Genomic DNA, 19,890 nt, shown 5'->3' with positions numbered 1-19,890 from the left:
CCTGCACCATCAAAGGCACCATCAGGCGCTTCTTTACAACAACCCACCATCTCTCAGACATTGGAGCGCCGGCAGAAATACACCGCTAACCACCCACCCACGCAAGCCTAGAACGCCAACATCGCTAAACTGCTGGCCCAGGAGAGGTTGGCGTTCCGGCTTGTTGAAACTCCCGCCTTCCCGGACCTGATGGCAACTGTGGCACCTCACTATGCCGTCCCTAGCCGTCTCAACTTCTCCCGGTGTGGCGTCCCCGCCTTGCACCAGCACGTGTCACTCAACATCAGGTGGGCCCTTAGTTCCGCGCTTTGCTGCAAGGTCCACTTGACCACCGACACATGGACAAGCGCCTGTGGTCAGGGATGCTGCAGTGCTTATCTTTAATGACAGGCAGGGTGAATGTGGTGGAGTCTGTTCCCCGGGTGCAAACTGGGGTGGCCTATCTCCTCTCCCAGGCCAAAATTCATGGCAGGAGTAGACTGAAACCCTACGACGCTGCAACCTCCACCACAGCTACTAGCGGCAAACGCTAAAACACTGGTGTGGGGAGACGTCAGCAGGCGGTGCTGAAGCTCATCAGCTTGGGGGACAGACAGCACAGTGCCTCCGAGGTCAGGGATGCCATCCTGGCTGAGATGGCATTTTTTTTTCCCTGCTACACCTGGGGCCTGGCATTTTTACGCCTGTGATAATGGCTGGAACCTGGTAGCGGCTCTGGAGCTTGCCAGCCTCCAACACGTTCCATGTTTGGCCCACGTCTAACCTAGTGGTGCAAAGTTTTTTAAAAACATACCCAAATGTATCGAAGCTACTGTTGAAAATGCGGCGCTTGTGCGCCCACTTTTGCAAGTGCACAGGAGTCGCTGCTAGCCTAAAAACACTCTAGCAAGGCCTACATCTGTCCAAACACAGGCTGTTGTCCGTCATTCACACACGCTGAAACCCTACAATACCATATCTTGAGCAGGGTGTGTGAGCTGCACAGACCTTTGATGGAGTTCCATCTACAAAACCCAAGGGTTCCTCAAAGTCAGCAACCAAAGTTTCTGCACCATGAGTTTCCAGGGGTGGCAGAGTTATGGCTAGGGGAAGAGGCATGGATAGGGATGATGTCTAGGGGCAAAAGCAGTGTGGATGTGGAGGCAAGCTAAGCAGGAAAAACTGGGGGTACAAGCTAAGGCATGGACTGGGGTGATGTCTAGGGGCAAAAGCAGTGTGGATGTGGAGGCAAGCTAAGCAGGAAAAACTGGGGATACAAGCTAAGGCATGGACTGGGGTGATGTCTAGGGGCAAAAGCAGTGTGGATGTGGAGGCAAGCTAAGCAGGAAAAACTGGGGGTACAAGCTAAGGCATGGACTGGGGTGATGTCTAGGGGCAAAAGCAGTGTGGATGTGGAGGCAAGCTAAGCAGGAAAAACTGGGGGTACAAGCTAAGGCATGGACTGGGGTGATGTCTAGGGGCAAAAGCAGTGTGGATGTGGAGGCAAGCTAAGCAGGAAAAACTGGGGGTACAAGCTAAGGCATGGACTGGGGTGATGTCTAGGGGCAAAAGCAGTGTGGATGTGGAGGCAAGCTAAGCAGGAAAAACTGGGGGTACAAGCTAAGGCATGGACTGGGGTGATGTCTAGGGGCAAAAGCAGTGTGGATGTGGAGGCAAGCAAAGCAGGGAAAATGGTGGCTAGAGGCAAAGGGATGTCCATAGGCAGCAAGGGCAAAGATGCAAAACTCTCCCGTTTCAAGAATTTTCCTGACTTGTTTCCCCACAAAACATTCCTGGGAGGAGGGCTGAAACACCACCCTCCTCCTCCTCCGCTGTTAGATTTACCCCAGCTACGAGCTGAAAACGCTGCAACACTGGTGTGGGGAGACGTCAGCAGGCTGGGCTGAAGCTCATCAGCTTGGGAGACGGACAGCACACTGCCTCTGAGGTCAGGGATGCCATCCTGGATGAGATGGCAATTTGTTTATCCCCGCTGCCCCTGGGGCCAGGTTTTTTAGCTTGTTGGAGGGCTCTGGAGCTTGCCAGCCTCCAACACGTTCCATGCCTGGCCCACATGTTCAATGTAGTGGTGCAATGATTTTTAAAAACATACCCCAAATTAGCTGAGCTAAGGGTGAAAGTGCGGCACTTGGACACCCACTTTCCCAAGTCTACAGTACCTGGAGCTAGCCGCAATACACTCCAGCAAGGCCTACATCTGCCTGAAGCACCTACTGTTGTGCGAGGTCACCACACGCTCTAACCCTAGATACCGTATGTTCAGCAGGGTGTGTGAGCAGCAGAGACCTTTGATGGAGTACCAGCTACAAAACCCAAGGGTTCCTCAGAGTCAGCTCCCTCACTTTCTGCACCATGAGTTTCCATGGGTGGCAGACTTATGGCTAGAGGCACAGGCATGGATAGGGGTGATGTGTAGGGGCAAAAGCAGTGTGGATGTGGAGGCAAGCTAAGCAGCAAAAACTGGGGGTACAAGCAGCCGGTGACATCATCACTGACAAGCACAGCTGTCTGTCAGCTGACAGGCTGACTTTCACCAAAATGAACAGACAATGGATAGACTCATCATATACATGTCAGTTACATGACAAATTTAGTGCAATTTGCAAGTCCAAGATGGTTTGGAGATCTGCGGAGAGGAATCTCACCACCTCTTGCGGGTGCCATCATTTGGAAGGCAAGCCCTGGGCTCAGTGGGTGAGAGCAAGCGCAGGATAATCGTCGTTTGGCCTGGCGGCCACTGCCTCTTCCACTGTTGACAGGGCTGGCGCTGCAGTCCAGACCAGGAGCCAGGACACCTCCACATCTGCCTCTGACACTTTGGGGAGTTCACCCTTATCCTCACCTTTTCCTGCCATTTCTCCTTTTGCCCGCGCCATCATGCGCCTCTTCCCAGCAACTCCCCATCTCCCAAGCCTTTCATTTCATGCTAAAGTACAGCGCAACCCACCCACATGCCCAAGGCTTCAACGGCCTCATCTCAAGAAATCTGGCCCAGGAGATGTTGGAATCCCGGCTGGGGGACACTCTGCCCTTTTTGGGCAGAGTGTCTACTGCGCCACCGCACTGTGCCGTCCACACCAGCACTTTCCCCCAAACATGAGGCGGTCCCTAAATTCAGCGCTTAGCCCTAAAGTTCCATGTGACCAGTTACGAATGGACAAGTGCATGCGGACAGGGACGCTACCTTTCAATTTGGGCACAGTGGTTGAATGTAGTTGAGGCGTGGACCGGGTCGCAAAATGTGGTGGCCTGACTTGTCTCCCCACACAACATTCCTGGGAGGAGGGCTGAAACACCACCCTCCTCCGCTGTTAAATTGACCCCAGCTACGAGCTGGAAACGCTGCAACACTGGTGTGGGGAGACGTCAGCGGGCCGTGCTGAAGCTCATCAGCTTGGGGGCCAGACAGCACACTGCCTACAAAGTGAGTCATGCCATCCTCGATGAGACGGCAATGTGGTTTTTGCCACTGCACCTGGGCCCAGGCATGTTGTCATGTGTGATAATGGCCGTAACCTGGGATTGGCTCTGTAGCTTGGCAGCCTGCAACATATTCCATGCCTGGGCCACGTTTTTAACTCATTGCTGCTAATCTTTTGAAAAAGGTACCCCAATGTTCCTGAGCTACTGGTGAAAGTGTGGCGCTTGTGCGGATAGTTTTTAAAGTGTATAGTTGCCGCTGCTAGCCTCTATGCACTCCTACAACGCCTGTACCTGCTGGAACAACGGCTGTTGTGCGACGTCTCCACACTGCTGGCACTAAACATATCATGTGTTGAGCAGAGTGTGTGAGCAGCACAGACCTTTGATGTAGTTCCAACTCCAAAACCCTCGGGTTCGTCAAAGTCAACTCCCTCAGTTGCTCAACCATGAGTGGCCATGGGTGGCAGACTTATGTGAAATCCCATCCCATCCATTGCACTGGACACGAAACATTAGCATGCGCTCAGCACAACTTCGGATATGGCAGATGCGTTAAGCAGGGTGCAGGGTACAACACAGACCAGGCCCGAGCACCAGGAACAGGTGTTAGAAATACTGCAGCATCTGCCATTTCCTTCCAATTTTGGGGTTTTGGACCCGCCACCGACTTGTCTGGACCTAAGTGGGGATCATGAGACACAGTTGCCATCAAGGCAAGCTGTGGTCATGTGCGGTTTGCAGTAAGGGGGCAGTGCGCAATTGGAAGAGGAGTTGGTGGATGACGAGGCCACCGACCCCACATGGACAGGGGTGATGTCTAGGGGCTAAAGCAGTGTAGATGTAGAGGGAAGCTAAATCAACAAAAAACCTGGGTAGAAGCAAAGGCATAAACTGGGGTGATGTTTAGGGGTGAAAGCAGAGTAGATGTGGAGGGAAGCTAAGCAGCAAAAACAGTGGGTAGAAGCAAAGGCATGCAAAACTCTACCCTGTTGGAAGACTTATTCCTAGGTCTGGAACACGTTAATGGCCCCCCTGGACAAATTACTGCCACTCAGGGGCCTAGTGTCACCAGGAGGGACAAGTATAGGCGCATGTTGTGGGAATACCTGGCCGACACCAGCTCTGTCCTCTCCGATCCCTCTGTGCTCTACAGCCTAAACTTATTTTCTCATCTTTTTTTCTGAACTGCACATCTCTTGCCTGCTTCCTTTGGGATCTTAGAAATGGTGGTCCACTTCCACAGATGGTAACTTCAATAGACAGTGTAACGGGAGTAGCTGAGGGATCGCTGTCTTAACCACTTTTTTTGCACAAAATTAACTTCCAAAGCCAAATATGGTGCAAGTATATGATGCAAGGACACCTACACACCTATCTCTGACACATTGGGGAGTTCACCCTCATGCGCCCTTTTGGCCTGCACCATCATGCGCCTCTTCCCAGCCACTCCACATTTCCCAAGCTTTTCATTGCAGGCAGAAGTACAATACAACCCACCCCCATGCCCAAGCCTGTAACAGCCTCATCGATAAACTGCTGGCCCTGGAGATGTTGGTGTTTGTTTATGCTTCTGGAGACCCAGGCCTTCCGTCAGCAGATGGCAGCTGGGGCACCTCCCTATGCTGGGCCTAGCCGTTACTACTTCTCTTGGTGTGCTGTCTCTGCCTTGCGCCTGCATGTGTCCCATAACATCAGTCGGGCCCAGAGCTCTGCGCTTTGCTGCAAGGTCCACTTGACCACCGACACATGGACAAGCGCCTGTGGTCAGGGATGCTGCAGTGCTTATCTTTAATGACAGGCAGGGTGAATGTGGTGGAGTCTGTTCCCCGGGTGCAAACTGGGGTGGCCTATCTCCTCTCCCAGGCCAAAATTCATGGCAGGAGTAGACTGAAACCCTACGAAGCTGCAACCTCCACCCCAGCTACTAGCGGAAAACACTGTAACACTGGCATGGGGAGATGTCAGTAGGCCGTGCTGAAACTGATCAGCTTGGGGGACAGACAGCACAGTGCCTCCGAGGTCAGGGATGCCATCCTGGCTGAGATGGCATTTTTTTTTCCCTGCTACACCTGGGGCCTGGCATTTTTGCGCCTGTGATAATGGCTGGAACCTGGTAGCAGATCTGGAGCTTGCCAGACTCAAACACGGTCCACGCATGGCCCACGTTTTCCAACTTGTTGGTGCCATGTTTCTTTGAAACCTACACCATTGTGCCTGATATACAGGTCAAAGTGGGGCCATTTTCGTAAGTGAGAACTAGCCTCTGCTAGGCAGAAAACATTCAGAGCACACTCCTCTCATCTTCGCACCGTTGGCTGGCGGAGGAAGACGAGGGGGTTGGAGTGGCATCTGATGTCCCTATCCCACACGAGGCTAGAGGGTGCACTTCAGTGCATCCCATTGCTTCACCACAAATGGTGTGAAGGGGAGTGGAAAATGGAGGAAATGGAGAGTGACCCTTACAGTTGGGGCCAGCAAAGGCATGCCAAGTAACACACTGGCACACATGGCTGACTTCATCTTGGGTTGCTTTTCAACACATATTTCACATCATGAAGAACAAATAATACTGGATTTTTTCAAGCCTCGAACCCCGGTCTAGGTCTAATGTCTGTTCCTTTCTTATATTAGGGGAAAGGGAAAAAAAATTACTTCAGTGATACGTTTAGCGTACATAGACTGACTATTAATGTGTATCCCACTTAGTGTTGTTAGGGTTACACACCGTCACAACCTGGCTAAAGCTTCTATAGCTGTTAATAAAGTCAACATAACTTTACGGTATCCAAAAAGACAGCTGGTACCGACAGAGAGCAAGACAAATGTCACCCAAAGCTGTGAGCTCTGAACACCCACAGTGACTTTGGCGTCATCATCATTATAAGGGAGCGGGTGGTAATAAATAACTTGGCAGTGCCTAAAACCCAAAAAGCTTATACAACTATATTTACATTAAGATACACAAATGAAACTTTTCAGTAGCATGTCATGAGACAAGCTGATAAGCTCTTCCTTTGTGCAGTGCTATTTGAAAGTTAAACGCTGCCTTTATTTTAATTCTGGAGAAGGTGCAGACATTAGATTTAGAACATGTTGTCTTCATTGTCCAAATCCTCTATATAGGTAACGTGTTTTTCGGGCCGAGCTGTCTGGGAACGAGCTGGTGCAGCACTGACAACCTGGGTGAATATGGCAAGAGCCTGAGATGTAGGGTGAATGAATCCCCAAATTATTTGTGGAATTCCCAGTGAGACAATGGCACTGTATACCAGTATTAAAAATTGTGGGTGCACATAACCCCCATATATTCTTTGAATTCCCAGTGAGACAATGGCACTGTATACCAGTAGTAAAAATTGTGGGTGCACATAACCCCCATATATTCTTTGAATTCCCAGTGAGACAATGGCACTGTATAGCAGTAGCAAAAATTGTGGGTGCACGTCACCCCAATATATTCTTTGAATTCCCAGTCAGACAATGGCACTGTATACCAGTAGTAAAAATTGTGGGTGCACATAACCCCCATATATTCTTTGAATTCCCAGTCAGACAATGGCACTGTATACCAGTATTAAAAATTGTGGGTGCACATAACCCCCATATATTCTTTGAATTCCCAGTGAGACAATGGAACTGTATAGCAGTAGCAAAAATTGTGGGTGCACGTAACCCCCATATATTCTTTGAATTCCCAGTCAGACAATGGCACTATATACCAGTATTAAAAATTGTGGGTGCACATAACCCCCATATATTCTTTGAATTCCCAGTCAGACAATGGCACTGTATACCAGTATTAAAAATTGTGGGTGCACGTAACCCCCATATATTCTTTGAATTCCCAGTCAGACAATGGCACTGTATACCAGTATTAAAAATTGTGGGTGCACATAACCCCCATATATTCTTTGAATTCCCAGTCAGACAATGGAACTGTATAGCAGTAGCAAAAATTGTGGGTGCACATAACCCCCATATATTCTTTGAATTCCCAGTCAGACAATGGCACTATATACCAGTAGTAAAAATTGTGGGTGCACATAACCCCAATATATTCTTTGAATTCCCAGTGAGACAATGGCACTGTATACCAGTATTAAAAATTGTGGGTGCACATAACCCCCATATATTCTTTGAATTCCCAGTGAGACAATGGCACTGTATAGCAGTAGCAAAAATTGTGGGTGCACGTCACCCCAATATATTCTTTGAATTCCCAGTCAGACAATGGCACTGTATACCAGTATTAAAAATTGTGGGTGCACATAACCCCCATATATTCTTTGAATTCCCAGTGAGACAATGGAACTGTATAGCAGTATTAAAAATTGTGGGTGCACGTAACCCCCATATATTCTTTGAATTCCCAGTCAGACAATGGCACTGTATACCAGTATTAAAAATTGTGTGTGCACATAACCCCAATATATTCTTTGAATTCCCAGTGAGACAATGGCACTGTATAGCAGTAGCAAAAATTGTGGGTGCACGTCACCCCAATATATTCTTTGAATTCCCAGTCAGACAATGGCACTGTATACCAGTAGTAAAAATTGTGGGTGCACATAACCCCCATATATTCTTTGAATTCCCAGTCAGACAATGGCACTGTATACCAGTATTAAAAATTGTGGGTGCACATAACCCCCATATATTCTTTGAATTCCCAGTGAGACAATGGAACTGTATAGCAGTAGCAAAAATTGTGGGTGCACGTAACCCCCATATATTCTTTGAATTCCCAGTCAGACAATGGCACTGTATACCAGTATTAAAAATTGTGGGTGCACATAACCCCCATATATTCTTTGAATTCCCAGTCAGACAATGGCACTGTATACCAGTATTAAAAATTGTGGGTGCACATAACCCCCATATATTCTTTGAATTCCCAGTGAGACAATGGAACTGTATAGCAGTAGCAAAAATTGTGGGTGCACATAACCCCCATATATTCTTTGAATTCCCAGTCAGACAATGGCACTATATACCAGTAGTAAAAATTGTGGGTGCACATAACCCCCATATATTCTTTGAATTCCCAGTCAGACAATGGCACTGTATACCAGTATTAAAAATTGTGGGTGCACATAACCCCCATATATTCTTTGAATTCCCAGTGAGACAATGGAACTGTATAGCAGTATTAAAAATTGTGGGTGCACGTAACCCCCATATATTCTTTGAATTCCCAGTCAGACAATGGCACTGTATACCAGTATTAAAAATTGTGGGTGCACATAACCTTCATATATTCTTTGAATTCCCAGTGAGACAATGGCACTGTATAGCAGTAGCAAAAATTGTGGGTGCACGTAACCCCCATATATTCTTTGAATTCCCAGTCAGACAATGGCACTATATACCAGTAGCAAAAATTGTGGGTGTATATAGCCCCAATTCTATTGCTAGGGGACTTGCAGGGTATTTCTGAGGTGAAGGTGGGGGGGCACACCGTTGGAACGGGGATTTGGGGTGTATATATGGGGTATACGGGAATACACTGTCAGTGTGTTCCATTCAGGATCCTGGGAAAGCTGGGTTGCGGCGATTGAGCCCGTCAGTGCCACGTTACACTGACAAGCTTCTCCCTGGAATTGAAGTTATATGTAAGCCCAATATATTCTTTGAATTCCCAGTGAGACAATGGCACTATATGGCAGTAGCAAAAATAGTGGGTGTATATAGCCCCAATCCTATTGCTAGGGGACTTGCAGGGTATTTCTGGGGTGAAGGTGGGGGGGCACACCGTTGGAACGGGTATCGGGGGTATATATCGGGTATACGGGAATACACTGACAGTGTATTCCATTCAGGATCCTGGGAAAGCTGGGTTGCGGCGATTGAGCCCGTCAGTGCCACGTTACACTGACAAGCTTCTCCCTGGAATTTAGCTCTTATAAGAGCTGTTGGTTGTCTTCTCCTTCCTATCCTAGCCTGTCCCTGCCTACCCAGAATCTAACCCCTAGCTAACTGGACGGAAACCTCCGTCCTCGGTGAATTGCAAGCTCAGAATGACGCGAACCTGGGCGGCGCTGTTCTTTTAAATTAGAGGTCACATGTTTTCGGCAGCCAATGGGTTTTGCCTACTTTTTTCAACGTCACCGGTGTCGTAGTTCCTGTCCCACCTACCCTGTGCTGTTATTGGAGCAAAAAAGGCGCCAGGGAAGGTGGGAGGGGAATCGAGTAATGGCGCACTTTACCACGCGGTGTTCGATTCGATTCGAACATGCCGAACAGCCTAATATCCGATCGAACATGAGTTCGATAGAACACTGTTCGCTCATCTCTACTATCCATCACTGGCTTCCTAATGAATAAGAAAAGCTTTACTGCTTGTCTGACCAAGGAGTCAATGGTGGTTTGGTCTACCGACTCTAGAGCCCCAATAACCAGACCATGGCCATAGCTCCAAGGACATGGAACTTTAGTTCCTCAGTACTACGCATACACAACACCCTTGGCCTAATGACAAACTACTCACCAGTGAATGTTTCTTCCTAGAAGATAGCTCAAGGGTTGTGTCATACAGACTTTCCACAAAATTTCTAAGACAAGGAACGTTCACTTCATTTTTCACAGCCTGAAAAGGTTTGATAGCAGAATCAGCTTTAACATTGAACACACGATATTACAATAAATCACATAGTGAATGGGACTTACAGCGGCTACAGGTACCAGGATCTCCACAAACAGGCCGGCCAAAGCATGCTTAATGTCCTTGTCTTTAACCTCGAGGAAATAATGTGCACATTCCTGAAGATGAAGAAACACGGCCATAGATAATGAGGACCTCAATACTTGTACTGTATATAAAACTGCATAGGTAAGTGCTGAATAGACATGAACGAGTAGTGAAATATTCGAGATTCAAGATTCGTTTCGAGTAGAGCCTCAATATGCGACTACTCAATCAAATATCGAATACCATTACAGTCTATGGGAAAAAATGCTCGCCATAGAACTAGATATGTGCCTCTTCACACGATACCACAAAGGGGAGGATTATATACATGTGTCTGCACACAGTACCACAAGCCAGAGAATTAGATACGCGTCTCAGCACATAGTACCACACGGGGGAGGAATAGATACGCGCATCTGCAAACAATACCACATGCCAGAGGAATAGATACACGTGTCTGCACACAGTACCACATGCTGAAGGATTAGATACACGCGTCTACACACAGTTCCACACGCCGTAGGATTAGATACGCGCCTCTTCACACAATATCACACAGGGGAGGATTAGATACATGCCTCTGCACACAGTACCACACGCCAAAGAATTAGATACGCGTCTCAGCACACAGTACCACACGGGAGAGGATTAGATATGCGCATCTGCACACAGTACCACACACCAGAGGATTAGATACGTGCATCTGCACGCAGTTCTACACGCCAGAGGATTAGATACATGCCACTGCACACAATACCACACGGGGGAGGATTAGATATGTGCCTCTGCACACAGTTCCACATGCCAGAGGATTAGATATGTGCCTCTCCACACAATACCACATGCCGGAGGAGTAGATATGCGCCACTGCATACAATACCACATAGGTGAGGATTAGATACCTGTGTCTGCACACAGTACCACATGGGGCAGGATTAGATACATGCCTCTGCACACAATACCACACGCCAGAGAATTACATACGCATCTCAGCACACAGTACCACACGCCAAAGGATTAGATACGTGCGTCTGCACACAGTACGACATGCCGTAAGATTAGATACGCACGTCTGCACACAGTTTCACTTGCTAGAGGATTAGATACGTGCCTCTCCACACAATACCACATGGGGGAGGATTATATACACGCATCTGCACACAGTACCACACGCCGGAGGATTAGATATGTGCATCTGCACACAGTACCACACCAACAAGGATTAGATACTTGCGTCTAAACACAGTACTACACGGGGAAGGATTAGATACAGCTTTACTCCAGGTATCCATAACAACTGATCTCAGGTTTTTCACTGATATCCAAAACGAGATGCACATAATCACATGACACTTATGGACATACACACAAAGCACATACAAAATACACCAGGGCAAAATTGGACAATTCTTATGGGGCCACTACACAAACATAAAATGTAATATACCCGTGTGAAGCCGGGTCCTCCTGCTAACATTATATATATATATAGTTAAGTTTATGAATGTCAGACTTCTGTATAATGTAATACTACCAATCTGGCATCGCCGTGATCGCAGTTTTTAATGAGTTAATGCCATGAAAACAAGACACAGAAAATTACAGAATTGTACCCCTCCCCCCACAGACTCCCTCAAAAACATTAATAAAAGGTAATCAGAGCATTACATGTACCCCAAAATGGTACCTACTGAAACTTGTCATGCAAAGAATAAGCCCTGATATTGCAACAAAAATAATAAAAAAATAAGGTTAAAAGTTATGAAATTTGGACGGTGGTGATGGGAAATTTGGAAACCGAACTGCCCTGTGTCCTTAAAGGGTTAACCTTAAGATCCTGTACAGATCGATTTCAATGGCTTGAGTAAATAATGACTCAATGTCACCCCCTACACACGGTGACAACACATAATAAATGATACCTGCATGAACTGTAAAGAGGCTTCAAAGTCTTCCACGGGATACATCTTAATGCGGAAGAATTTCATTCCCATTATAAGACTGATGACACTTTGAACCACATACGGGTTCTGCTCTTTGTGTCTCAGCTCTTTTAACTCGGCCATAAATTTTTTCTTCACGGAAGGAAACCTGACAAATGGAAGACGACAGCTAATAAATTGCACAAAATAATTCTATTCACCATCATTCTTGGCATCCTCTCTATAAAAATCTACCCCAATGATTTACACAGTGTATCCAAACCCCTCCGACACCATCGGCCATAACAAAAGCTCAGCTGGCCAACGGGATCCTATTTAGTGCCAATCTTACATTACTTTATGTCTTGGCAACACCATTCTACAATACATATGTAATACATGGAAATGGGCCAAAGTGGACTTGTTGTTAAAAATTCCATATACTATGATTTTTATGTGCTGTCCTATTGTCAAAAAATTGGCCACCGGCTCCATTAATCTCTTATTCGGAGGATCTTTCTTCTCTTATGTACTACAGATACGGATTGAGTTCTGAACCAGAAAATGGATCAAACAAATCACCAGCCTATGTTTGTGAAAAAGGATTGGGAATGTTGGATTTTAACATAACCAATCCTTTTGTTTTCAAAGGGAGATCAGGTGTCACGTGAGGTGTCTGGAAGTAAGTTACACACTCCTTTCACCATTCAATATGCAACACAGGAATATTCAGGAGGCCGGCCCATCAGACAGAGCAGTGATATAAGTAGCGAACGCCACCGATATACCTGGCACTGTAGCACAGACTTGTAAACCTGACTGAATTCAGATTTGTGGCAGTATGTAATATGTCACATCATAGGGGACAAGAAACGTGCTCTTTAAAGGGTCTTTAAACTTGCTGAACACTCACAACCCTACCAAACAGAAGGAGGGAGTATTGTCTATCGTTCTGAATGAAGTAGTGGCCTCCCGATGAGCCCACTGCTCCATCAATTTCAACAGGCGTGCCAGATATAGCTGAACACTGTAGTGTGGCTATCTCCAGCACTCCCACAGAAAAGAACAAATTAACATGCACACTGTCCGACCACGGCACAAAGGGGCGCAAGTACCAGGGTAGCACTGATAGCCACTGACACAGGGCCTGGGACATTAGGGGTGTGGCGGGACCCTGATCTGGGGTTTTTTTGTTTTTTTTTTTCACTAGGCCGTTACCTGCTGGAGTAACCTCATCAGATAACAGGCCCTATTTACTTACCGATCTTCGCTCCTGCTCACGGCCGCTGGCGCTTCCCCTTCTGTAGTTGTGGCTGTCAGCAGGAGTGGGGATCGATAAGTGAGGCCATGGGCCTATGAAACCCACAAACACTGCTATCATTATACTGTGGAGTCTTTTCAGACCCTAATATAATGATCGTTGGGCCAGGGGAGGTGACCAACATATACTATTACTTACCTCTCCTGTGCTCTGGCAGGCTTCGGGCCTGTTTGGTGACGTCACAGACATCACATGGCCCAGACCAGCGTCATTATGCATCATGACACCAGCCTGGGTCAGGTGACGTCTGGTCCAACTTTGAAGAGATCTGTGGGGAGTGCGCCGGAGCCAGGGAGAAGTAAGTAACAGTGTTTTTTATGTTTGTATCCTCCCCTGGGTCTCTGATCATTATACTCTGGGGTCTGAAAAAACCCCAGAATTGTTCATGGCTGGGCCACAATGGAGCAAAATACTGTATGCAGGGGTCACTATGGAGAATATTACTATGTGCAGGGGCCACTATGGGGAATAATAGTGTGTGCAGGGGAATGCGGTTTGTGCAGGGGGGCCCCCATGTGAAATGTTTGCCTTGGGGAACCGCAATTCCTAGTTACGCCACTGTATTCAGAACAGAGCCACATCTCACTTCCATTTTGGTGGAAGTTTACAGTGGTCAGACCCACAACAATCTGCATGTTCTATCCTGTGGATAGAACAAAACTTGCAAAGATGGGAAGACCCCTTTAATACGGACACTAAGTAGAATTCTCCTTAACACTACCGGTTTGCTAAGCAAAGTACTGAAATGTTATGATTTTTACAATATAGTAATAGCAACACTTACTTTGACTGTGCTAATACACCAACTACTTCAGCGTACAGATCAGCCACAATGTGCATATTACCAGTGTTTGGACCTAGATACCTAAGGATAAAAGAAGAAAAAGATGAAAACTGCAGCTATTAGAGGAAGAAGCCATCAGTTTCAATTACCAGGCTGAATTGCATTACCCTTCCTTGTATTTAAAGTGCTTGAAAGCCAAGGTTATGACTTCATGAACCAAGCTGTCAATTACTGGATGCAATGGAATCTGGAAGACACGGAGAATTGTGAAATGGAATTATTAGAGAGGTGAACTGGTTCATGGGAAATGTGATGTTACTTCACTCATGGACAAATGTATTTATTCCTAGGAATGAACAAACCTGTGACATATTCCATACAGCTATACGGACGGAGACATGCTAAACCAGTTTATTAGGAAGCCAAAAGACCCATCAGTATTTTGTTGGGTGGATACAACCTACGGCAAACCCATCAAATCATGATACATACATACTCCACATACTGGATATGAAGTAGGCTGGGGCCATATTATGACAACAAAGAGTTGTGATCCAGAGAAGGTTGAGGCCACAATTGCACTCCTACCCCCTCTACCTTGTTAGAAGATCCCTTATAGAATAAGCTGAACCAAAAAAAGTGTCCCCTTGTTGGTTTTCCCAGCACCTAGCTGTAATCCATGGAGAAACATGGTACAACGTGCTCATATTCCCTGCAGCGCCACCATGGGGGAATTTAAGCATTACAGGATGTCCCTTCCAAGTCAATGGACTGTCTGTGTAATGCAGGACCAGACAAAGTGTATCCATTATGGTCAAGAGATGAGGATCCTAAACTCTACTACCTTATAATACCTTAATAGGGTTCATGACAATGGGTTTTGTAACCTAGACAACTTCTTGAAAGTGGGTTTCCTATAACCTAACTCTTGTCCGCATGCCATATTAGATTATATGGACAGAAAGGGGTCTGAAAGAGGGGTTCATGTTCTCACGGACACAGCCAATCCATTGATTAGAATAGCCGCCATTAAAAACGACCTCTCCCACAGCTGATCACTGGGGCTCTCTGAGCCTAGACATGGTAGGATCTCCTTTTTGTCAAGGAGGAAGTCTTCACGAGAAACTCCTTTAATTCCAATGGACAGCTGGGGTGACTCCTACGCCTGGCTCAATAATAAAAGACGATGCAGATGAAACCACAATATTCATTTCCAGTTAATTGGCTTCCTGCAAAACCGTCCCTGGTAACTGTATGTGCGTCTGACCGACAAAACAGACCCCCAATCCCCAGCGGACACCAATGTAAGTATGTTCTGTGTAAATGCTGCAGGATATGCTGGCGCTTATAAATAAATGATAATGAGCAGCTGACGTAGTGCGCTTTTCCTTCAATAACACAGCATATGATCCTTGGATATTAATGCACACCGCTAAATTCATCTTCAAGAACATCTGCTGGTGACTTAATGTATATAATGCCACTAAATTCAATATTCTCTGCATTATCCACTTCCTGAAAACATCGGAAGAAACGATGTCCGCAAAGTCAATGAGAACTATAAATATGCAATCAATGGCATCAATGGCGAGTGTCATCTTACCTGCTTCAGGACTTCTATAAGGACTAATGAGAAAATAAAGTCAATTGCCAGATCCCTCCTTTCCATCAAGTAATCTTTCTGCTGCTCGTCCCTAAGAATAATGCAAAAATTAAGCATTGTTATGATGGTTTATACCATATATATCTCCATAGACACAATCATATTGTACCTTCAAGAACTAGACCTTTCTTCTAGGAATTAGCACCTGCTAAGTAATGGGGATTTGTTAGAGAACCATGCTAATATAAAAATTTACAAAACTTGCAAGACCATCTACTCATAGGGTCCCACAAAAACCTATTCTAAAACAGACCCTACATATTGGATGCAAAACTTTTTGGCAAGTATGGGGTAAAAATGCTGCAAAGTAAGAATCGCCTCTCAAATAGAAGTGTTGATTGTCAAAATAGACTATGCGAATGAAGAGAAGACAAACCTAAATCCCATCAATGTTTGGTATGACCGCCCTTTGGAGGAAGAGCCTTGGGCATGATGGTATGGCCCCTACAGAGCCCTGATCTCACTATCATCCAGTCTGTCTGGGATTACATGAAGAGACAGAAGGATTGGAGCAAGCCTACATCCACAGATCCGTGCTTGGTTCTCCAAGATGGTGGGAACAACCTCCCTTTCCTTCAAAAACTGCCTGCAAGTGTACTGAGAATTGATGGAAAGCAAAAGGGCAAAGGTCACACCAAGAATTGATGGGATTTAGATTTCTCTTTTCTTCATTTTGTTAATTGACAGGAATAAAACTAGTAAAACACTTCTATTTATGAAAACAGGTTTTACTTTGCAACTTTTTTCCAAACTTACTTAATACTTTGTTTGCCGGATACACCAATTTCAAAGAATTCAGCCAAACATCTAACATATATGAGGTCTTCCCGGGCAAGGATTGCACAGCTGATCTTCAGCCTCCCAATCCTTTTATTCATGGGGGATAAGGTGCTCTATATAAGATGAGATCACCCAAGACGAACAGCAGCACCATTACATGAGCCAAGTATCAGAAGAAAACAGGTTATAGCAATGGCCGTTCCTGGTTATTGGCTACATTGTGGGCAGTGTAAAAAGGCCTTTAGAAATTATTCTGCCCTCTGTGTGATAGAAACCATCTCTCCATGCACGGACGTCCATCCCAAGTCTATCAGAAGTGGGAGAGTGGCAAGGAGAAGGAGCCTTAAAATTAAAAAATAAAAAAAGCGATGATCATTCCCCTGTAGACCCGACTTACATATTATATTATGTATCCTGAATGAGAAATCCTTTACTGTGGCTGTCTAGGATCTAAAGTTAATTAGATTAAAGTTAAGAAGGACTGTCTGTGGTGACCTCCATGCGGGAGAACAAATCCCACCCCATGTATGGGACCTTGATGGCACTTGGCAGCACTGTAAGTGACCGACTGCTTCACCCCAAGTGTGAGAAGGAGCTATCGCAGGTCCTTCCTCCCAACTGCAACCAGGCTGTATAATCTACATCAAACCAAGCGAAGATCACTCCGCACAGAGAACTAATGATTATGACGATGACCATGAAGTCTTCCTTCTTTCTTCTTCTGTTCCTTAGCTGCTATGGACTCCTAGTATATCTTCTCTTCTCAGCATATGTGTGTCTACATCTGTAATATATTACTGTGTATTATCCTGTATCTGTCTTACTATGCTACTGAAATTTCCCCAATGTGGGACTATTAAAGGATTATCTTAATGGATACCCTGTGGTTATCAGTATGAGATTGGTCCGGATCCGACACCTTGACTGTGCAGGTTACTGGTTGCTGGAAGCCATGTACAAAATGGGCGACTAGAGGTAGCCCTGTTCCTATTGAAGTGAATGGGAGTGCAGCTGCAGTTCCCTACTATAGTCTATGGAGCTCCATAAACTATATACAGTTCCAGTCCATAAACTGTAGTGGTGGTGCCTGGAACTTCACTTGAATAGGAACAGGTCATCTTCCAGATATATATCTCTTATTCACAGCCACATCAACTGATCGGAGGGGGCCCAGGTGTTGGACCCTGACTGATCTGAGACTGATACGCTATCCTGTAGATAGTTCATTAGTATCAATTATTTTCAGGTCCTGGACAACCCGAAGATACAGTAAAATAGAGAATAGACAGGGAGGCTTTCGCTAGTTTCTCTGTGGTTACTATGGGTTTCCAGGTTGGTTGTGACCCTGGGGCACATGATCAGAATAAACCCCTAACCTCCAAGTCACTTTCTCTCCTCTGCCATGTTCACTGCTAGTTTACAGCACAATAGGGCTGACTGTACTATTATAAGGATGTATTCAGCCAGGGCCCATAGTACAGGTAACTAGCAGTGGACACGGGAGAGATTTGGGTGGCCAGGTGCTTGTTCTAATCCCGGTGACCCAGTCTGGTAACCTGCAATAAAACCTAAGCTACTTATTTAACCTTTGGGTTTCCCAGGGAGCAAATTCTACCGTTTATCAGCATAGGGTTAAAGCAGCAACACCCACAAAGCTGAAAGCCTTGATTTCTTATTCACCAGATCTTATTGTGGTATGAAGAATTACCCATCACTCCTTTTGGCTTTGCTCAAACGAGTTCTAGACTAATCAAACATAATGACTGCTCCGATAATGAAATATAATACAGATTTTTACAAATCAATATCATCTTCATTCTTCTCTCATGGATCTACTCGTAGCCTTGGCTCATAAAACTACATGTGTGATTTCGGCCTAGCGAAGTTTTACCCTACTAGGCCAGCAACAATTCCAAGACAAGACATTCTCAGCCAACACACAATCTATATCTCTCCCTCCTTGATTCTCCAGAAGAATGTAATTCCATTAAGGGAATGACAAGACTTGTACTCAGACTAGAAACCTTGTCCCACTTCAATAAACATATAAGAGACGCTCCAGCTGTGACTAAAAGCAAGCAAGCTCCTCTCTGGAACCGTTCAACAGCCTGAAGTGACAGGTACAACACTTGAAGTCTATAGATGGACGGATATACCGAGCTCCTCTCCAGACAAGTGTAAACAATGGAATCGCTGGCAGAATCACATCATACTTGACAAGGGTCGGACTGAGGTGTCTAGGGCCCACCAGTGGAATTGTTTCTAGGGGCCCACTGCCAGGACCCTGAAGATCAGCGGCGGTACCAAGACATGACGACGAAAGGTAATAACATGTCGGGAACCATGCTGCTCACACACTATACCATGTGCACTACCTAAATGTACTGCTACACCTTGTATGACAGGTGAACAGCGCGGCTCCTATAAATGCTACTATTCCCTGTAGCTGCTCGGTCCTGGAAAAGGCTGATCTGCAGAGGTCCTGGCTGTTGTATCATCGCAGATTTAATATTGATGGCTTATCCTAAGGACAGACCATCAATATTAGAACGATGAATAAATCCTTTAGGGCTAGTTCACACGGAGATACATGAACTCCGCGTGTGAACATTACGTCGCAGATGCCAGGCATCCCGTCAAGGCATTCCGCTCCGGATTAGGCCCAAATGAATGGGCCGGAGCCTCGCGCCGTGGATGCTGAGACTGACTCAGCTGCGTAATCCGCAGCAAGATAGGGTAGCACACTTCTTTTTTGCGCTACTAGCTAGCGGGGAAAAAAAGCAAGCGACTCCCATTGAAGTCATTGGGAGCAATTTTTGGCAGCAGATATAATAATATACTTACATTTTCCAGAGGAGTGAACCATCACAGCAGATTGCTTCCAGTCTTCCCCACACGCTCCGATGTGAGAGACGACTCACTGTGAGGCGGAGGGGGAGGGAGGAAGTCCGGGCAGCACAGCAGGTCCTCACAGGAAAGCAGCTATACAGTAGCTGTAGCAGGTCAGTGAGAGGATTACGAGCAACCATTATTGCTGAAGCTATACACGTGTCCTCTGATATATACTTTCCCTATATATCGGGAGGACACAATGTGCAGCTTTAATGGGGGCCTGTGTGTGTTGAGGCAAAGGCAGATGCATTGGTTCAGGTGCTCGATTGGGGGCCCCTGACCAATATATCAGCATTAGTACAATGAGGACATAACAGTCGGGGCTCGGGGCCTACCGGGGGGATTCACCAGTTCCCTGGTGGGCCAGTCTGACCCTGTACTTGACTAGCTCAAGAACTACCAAAGTCAAAATTGCAG

At 46.1% G+C, this 19,890-nt stretch overlaps 1 protein-coding gene across 3 annotated transcripts in view; it reads right to left on the bottom strand.

Annotated features, from left to right (window-relative positions):
• The window catches only part of FRY (FRY microtubule binding protein), a 203,376-nt gene that overhangs the window by 123,828 nt on the left and 59,658 nt on the right, over positions 1-19,890 (bottom strand). For all 3 annotated transcript variants that reach the window (XM_075265973.1, XM_075265972.1, XM_075265974.1), the window contains exons 5-10: positions 15,742-15,832; positions 14,306-14,385; positions 14,139-14,219; positions 12,034-12,202; positions 10,090-10,182; positions 9,911-10,009 (exon numbers count right to left, since the gene is read on the bottom strand). In XM_075265973.1, coding sequence (XP_075122074.1) covers positions 9,911-10,009; positions 10,090-10,182; positions 12,034-12,202; positions 14,139-14,219; positions 14,306-14,385; positions 15,742-15,832 — 613 coding nt within the window. The remainder of the gene's footprint in view (positions 1-9,910; positions 10,010-10,089; positions 10,183-12,033; positions 12,203-14,138; positions 14,220-14,305; positions 14,386-15,741; positions 15,833-19,890) is intronic.

The sequence above is a fragment of the Leptodactylus fuscus genome, chromosome 2 (genome assembly GCF_031893055.1).
Source record: "Leptodactylus fuscus isolate aLepFus1 chromosome 2, aLepFus1.hap2, whole genome shotgun sequence".
NCBI classification, from domain to species: Eukaryota; Metazoa; Chordata; class Amphibia; order Anura; family Leptodactylidae; genus Leptodactylus; species Leptodactylus fuscus.
The sequence above is the reverse complement of the archived record's forward strand: the minus strand, read 5'-3'. Positions and strand labels throughout refer to the sequence as shown.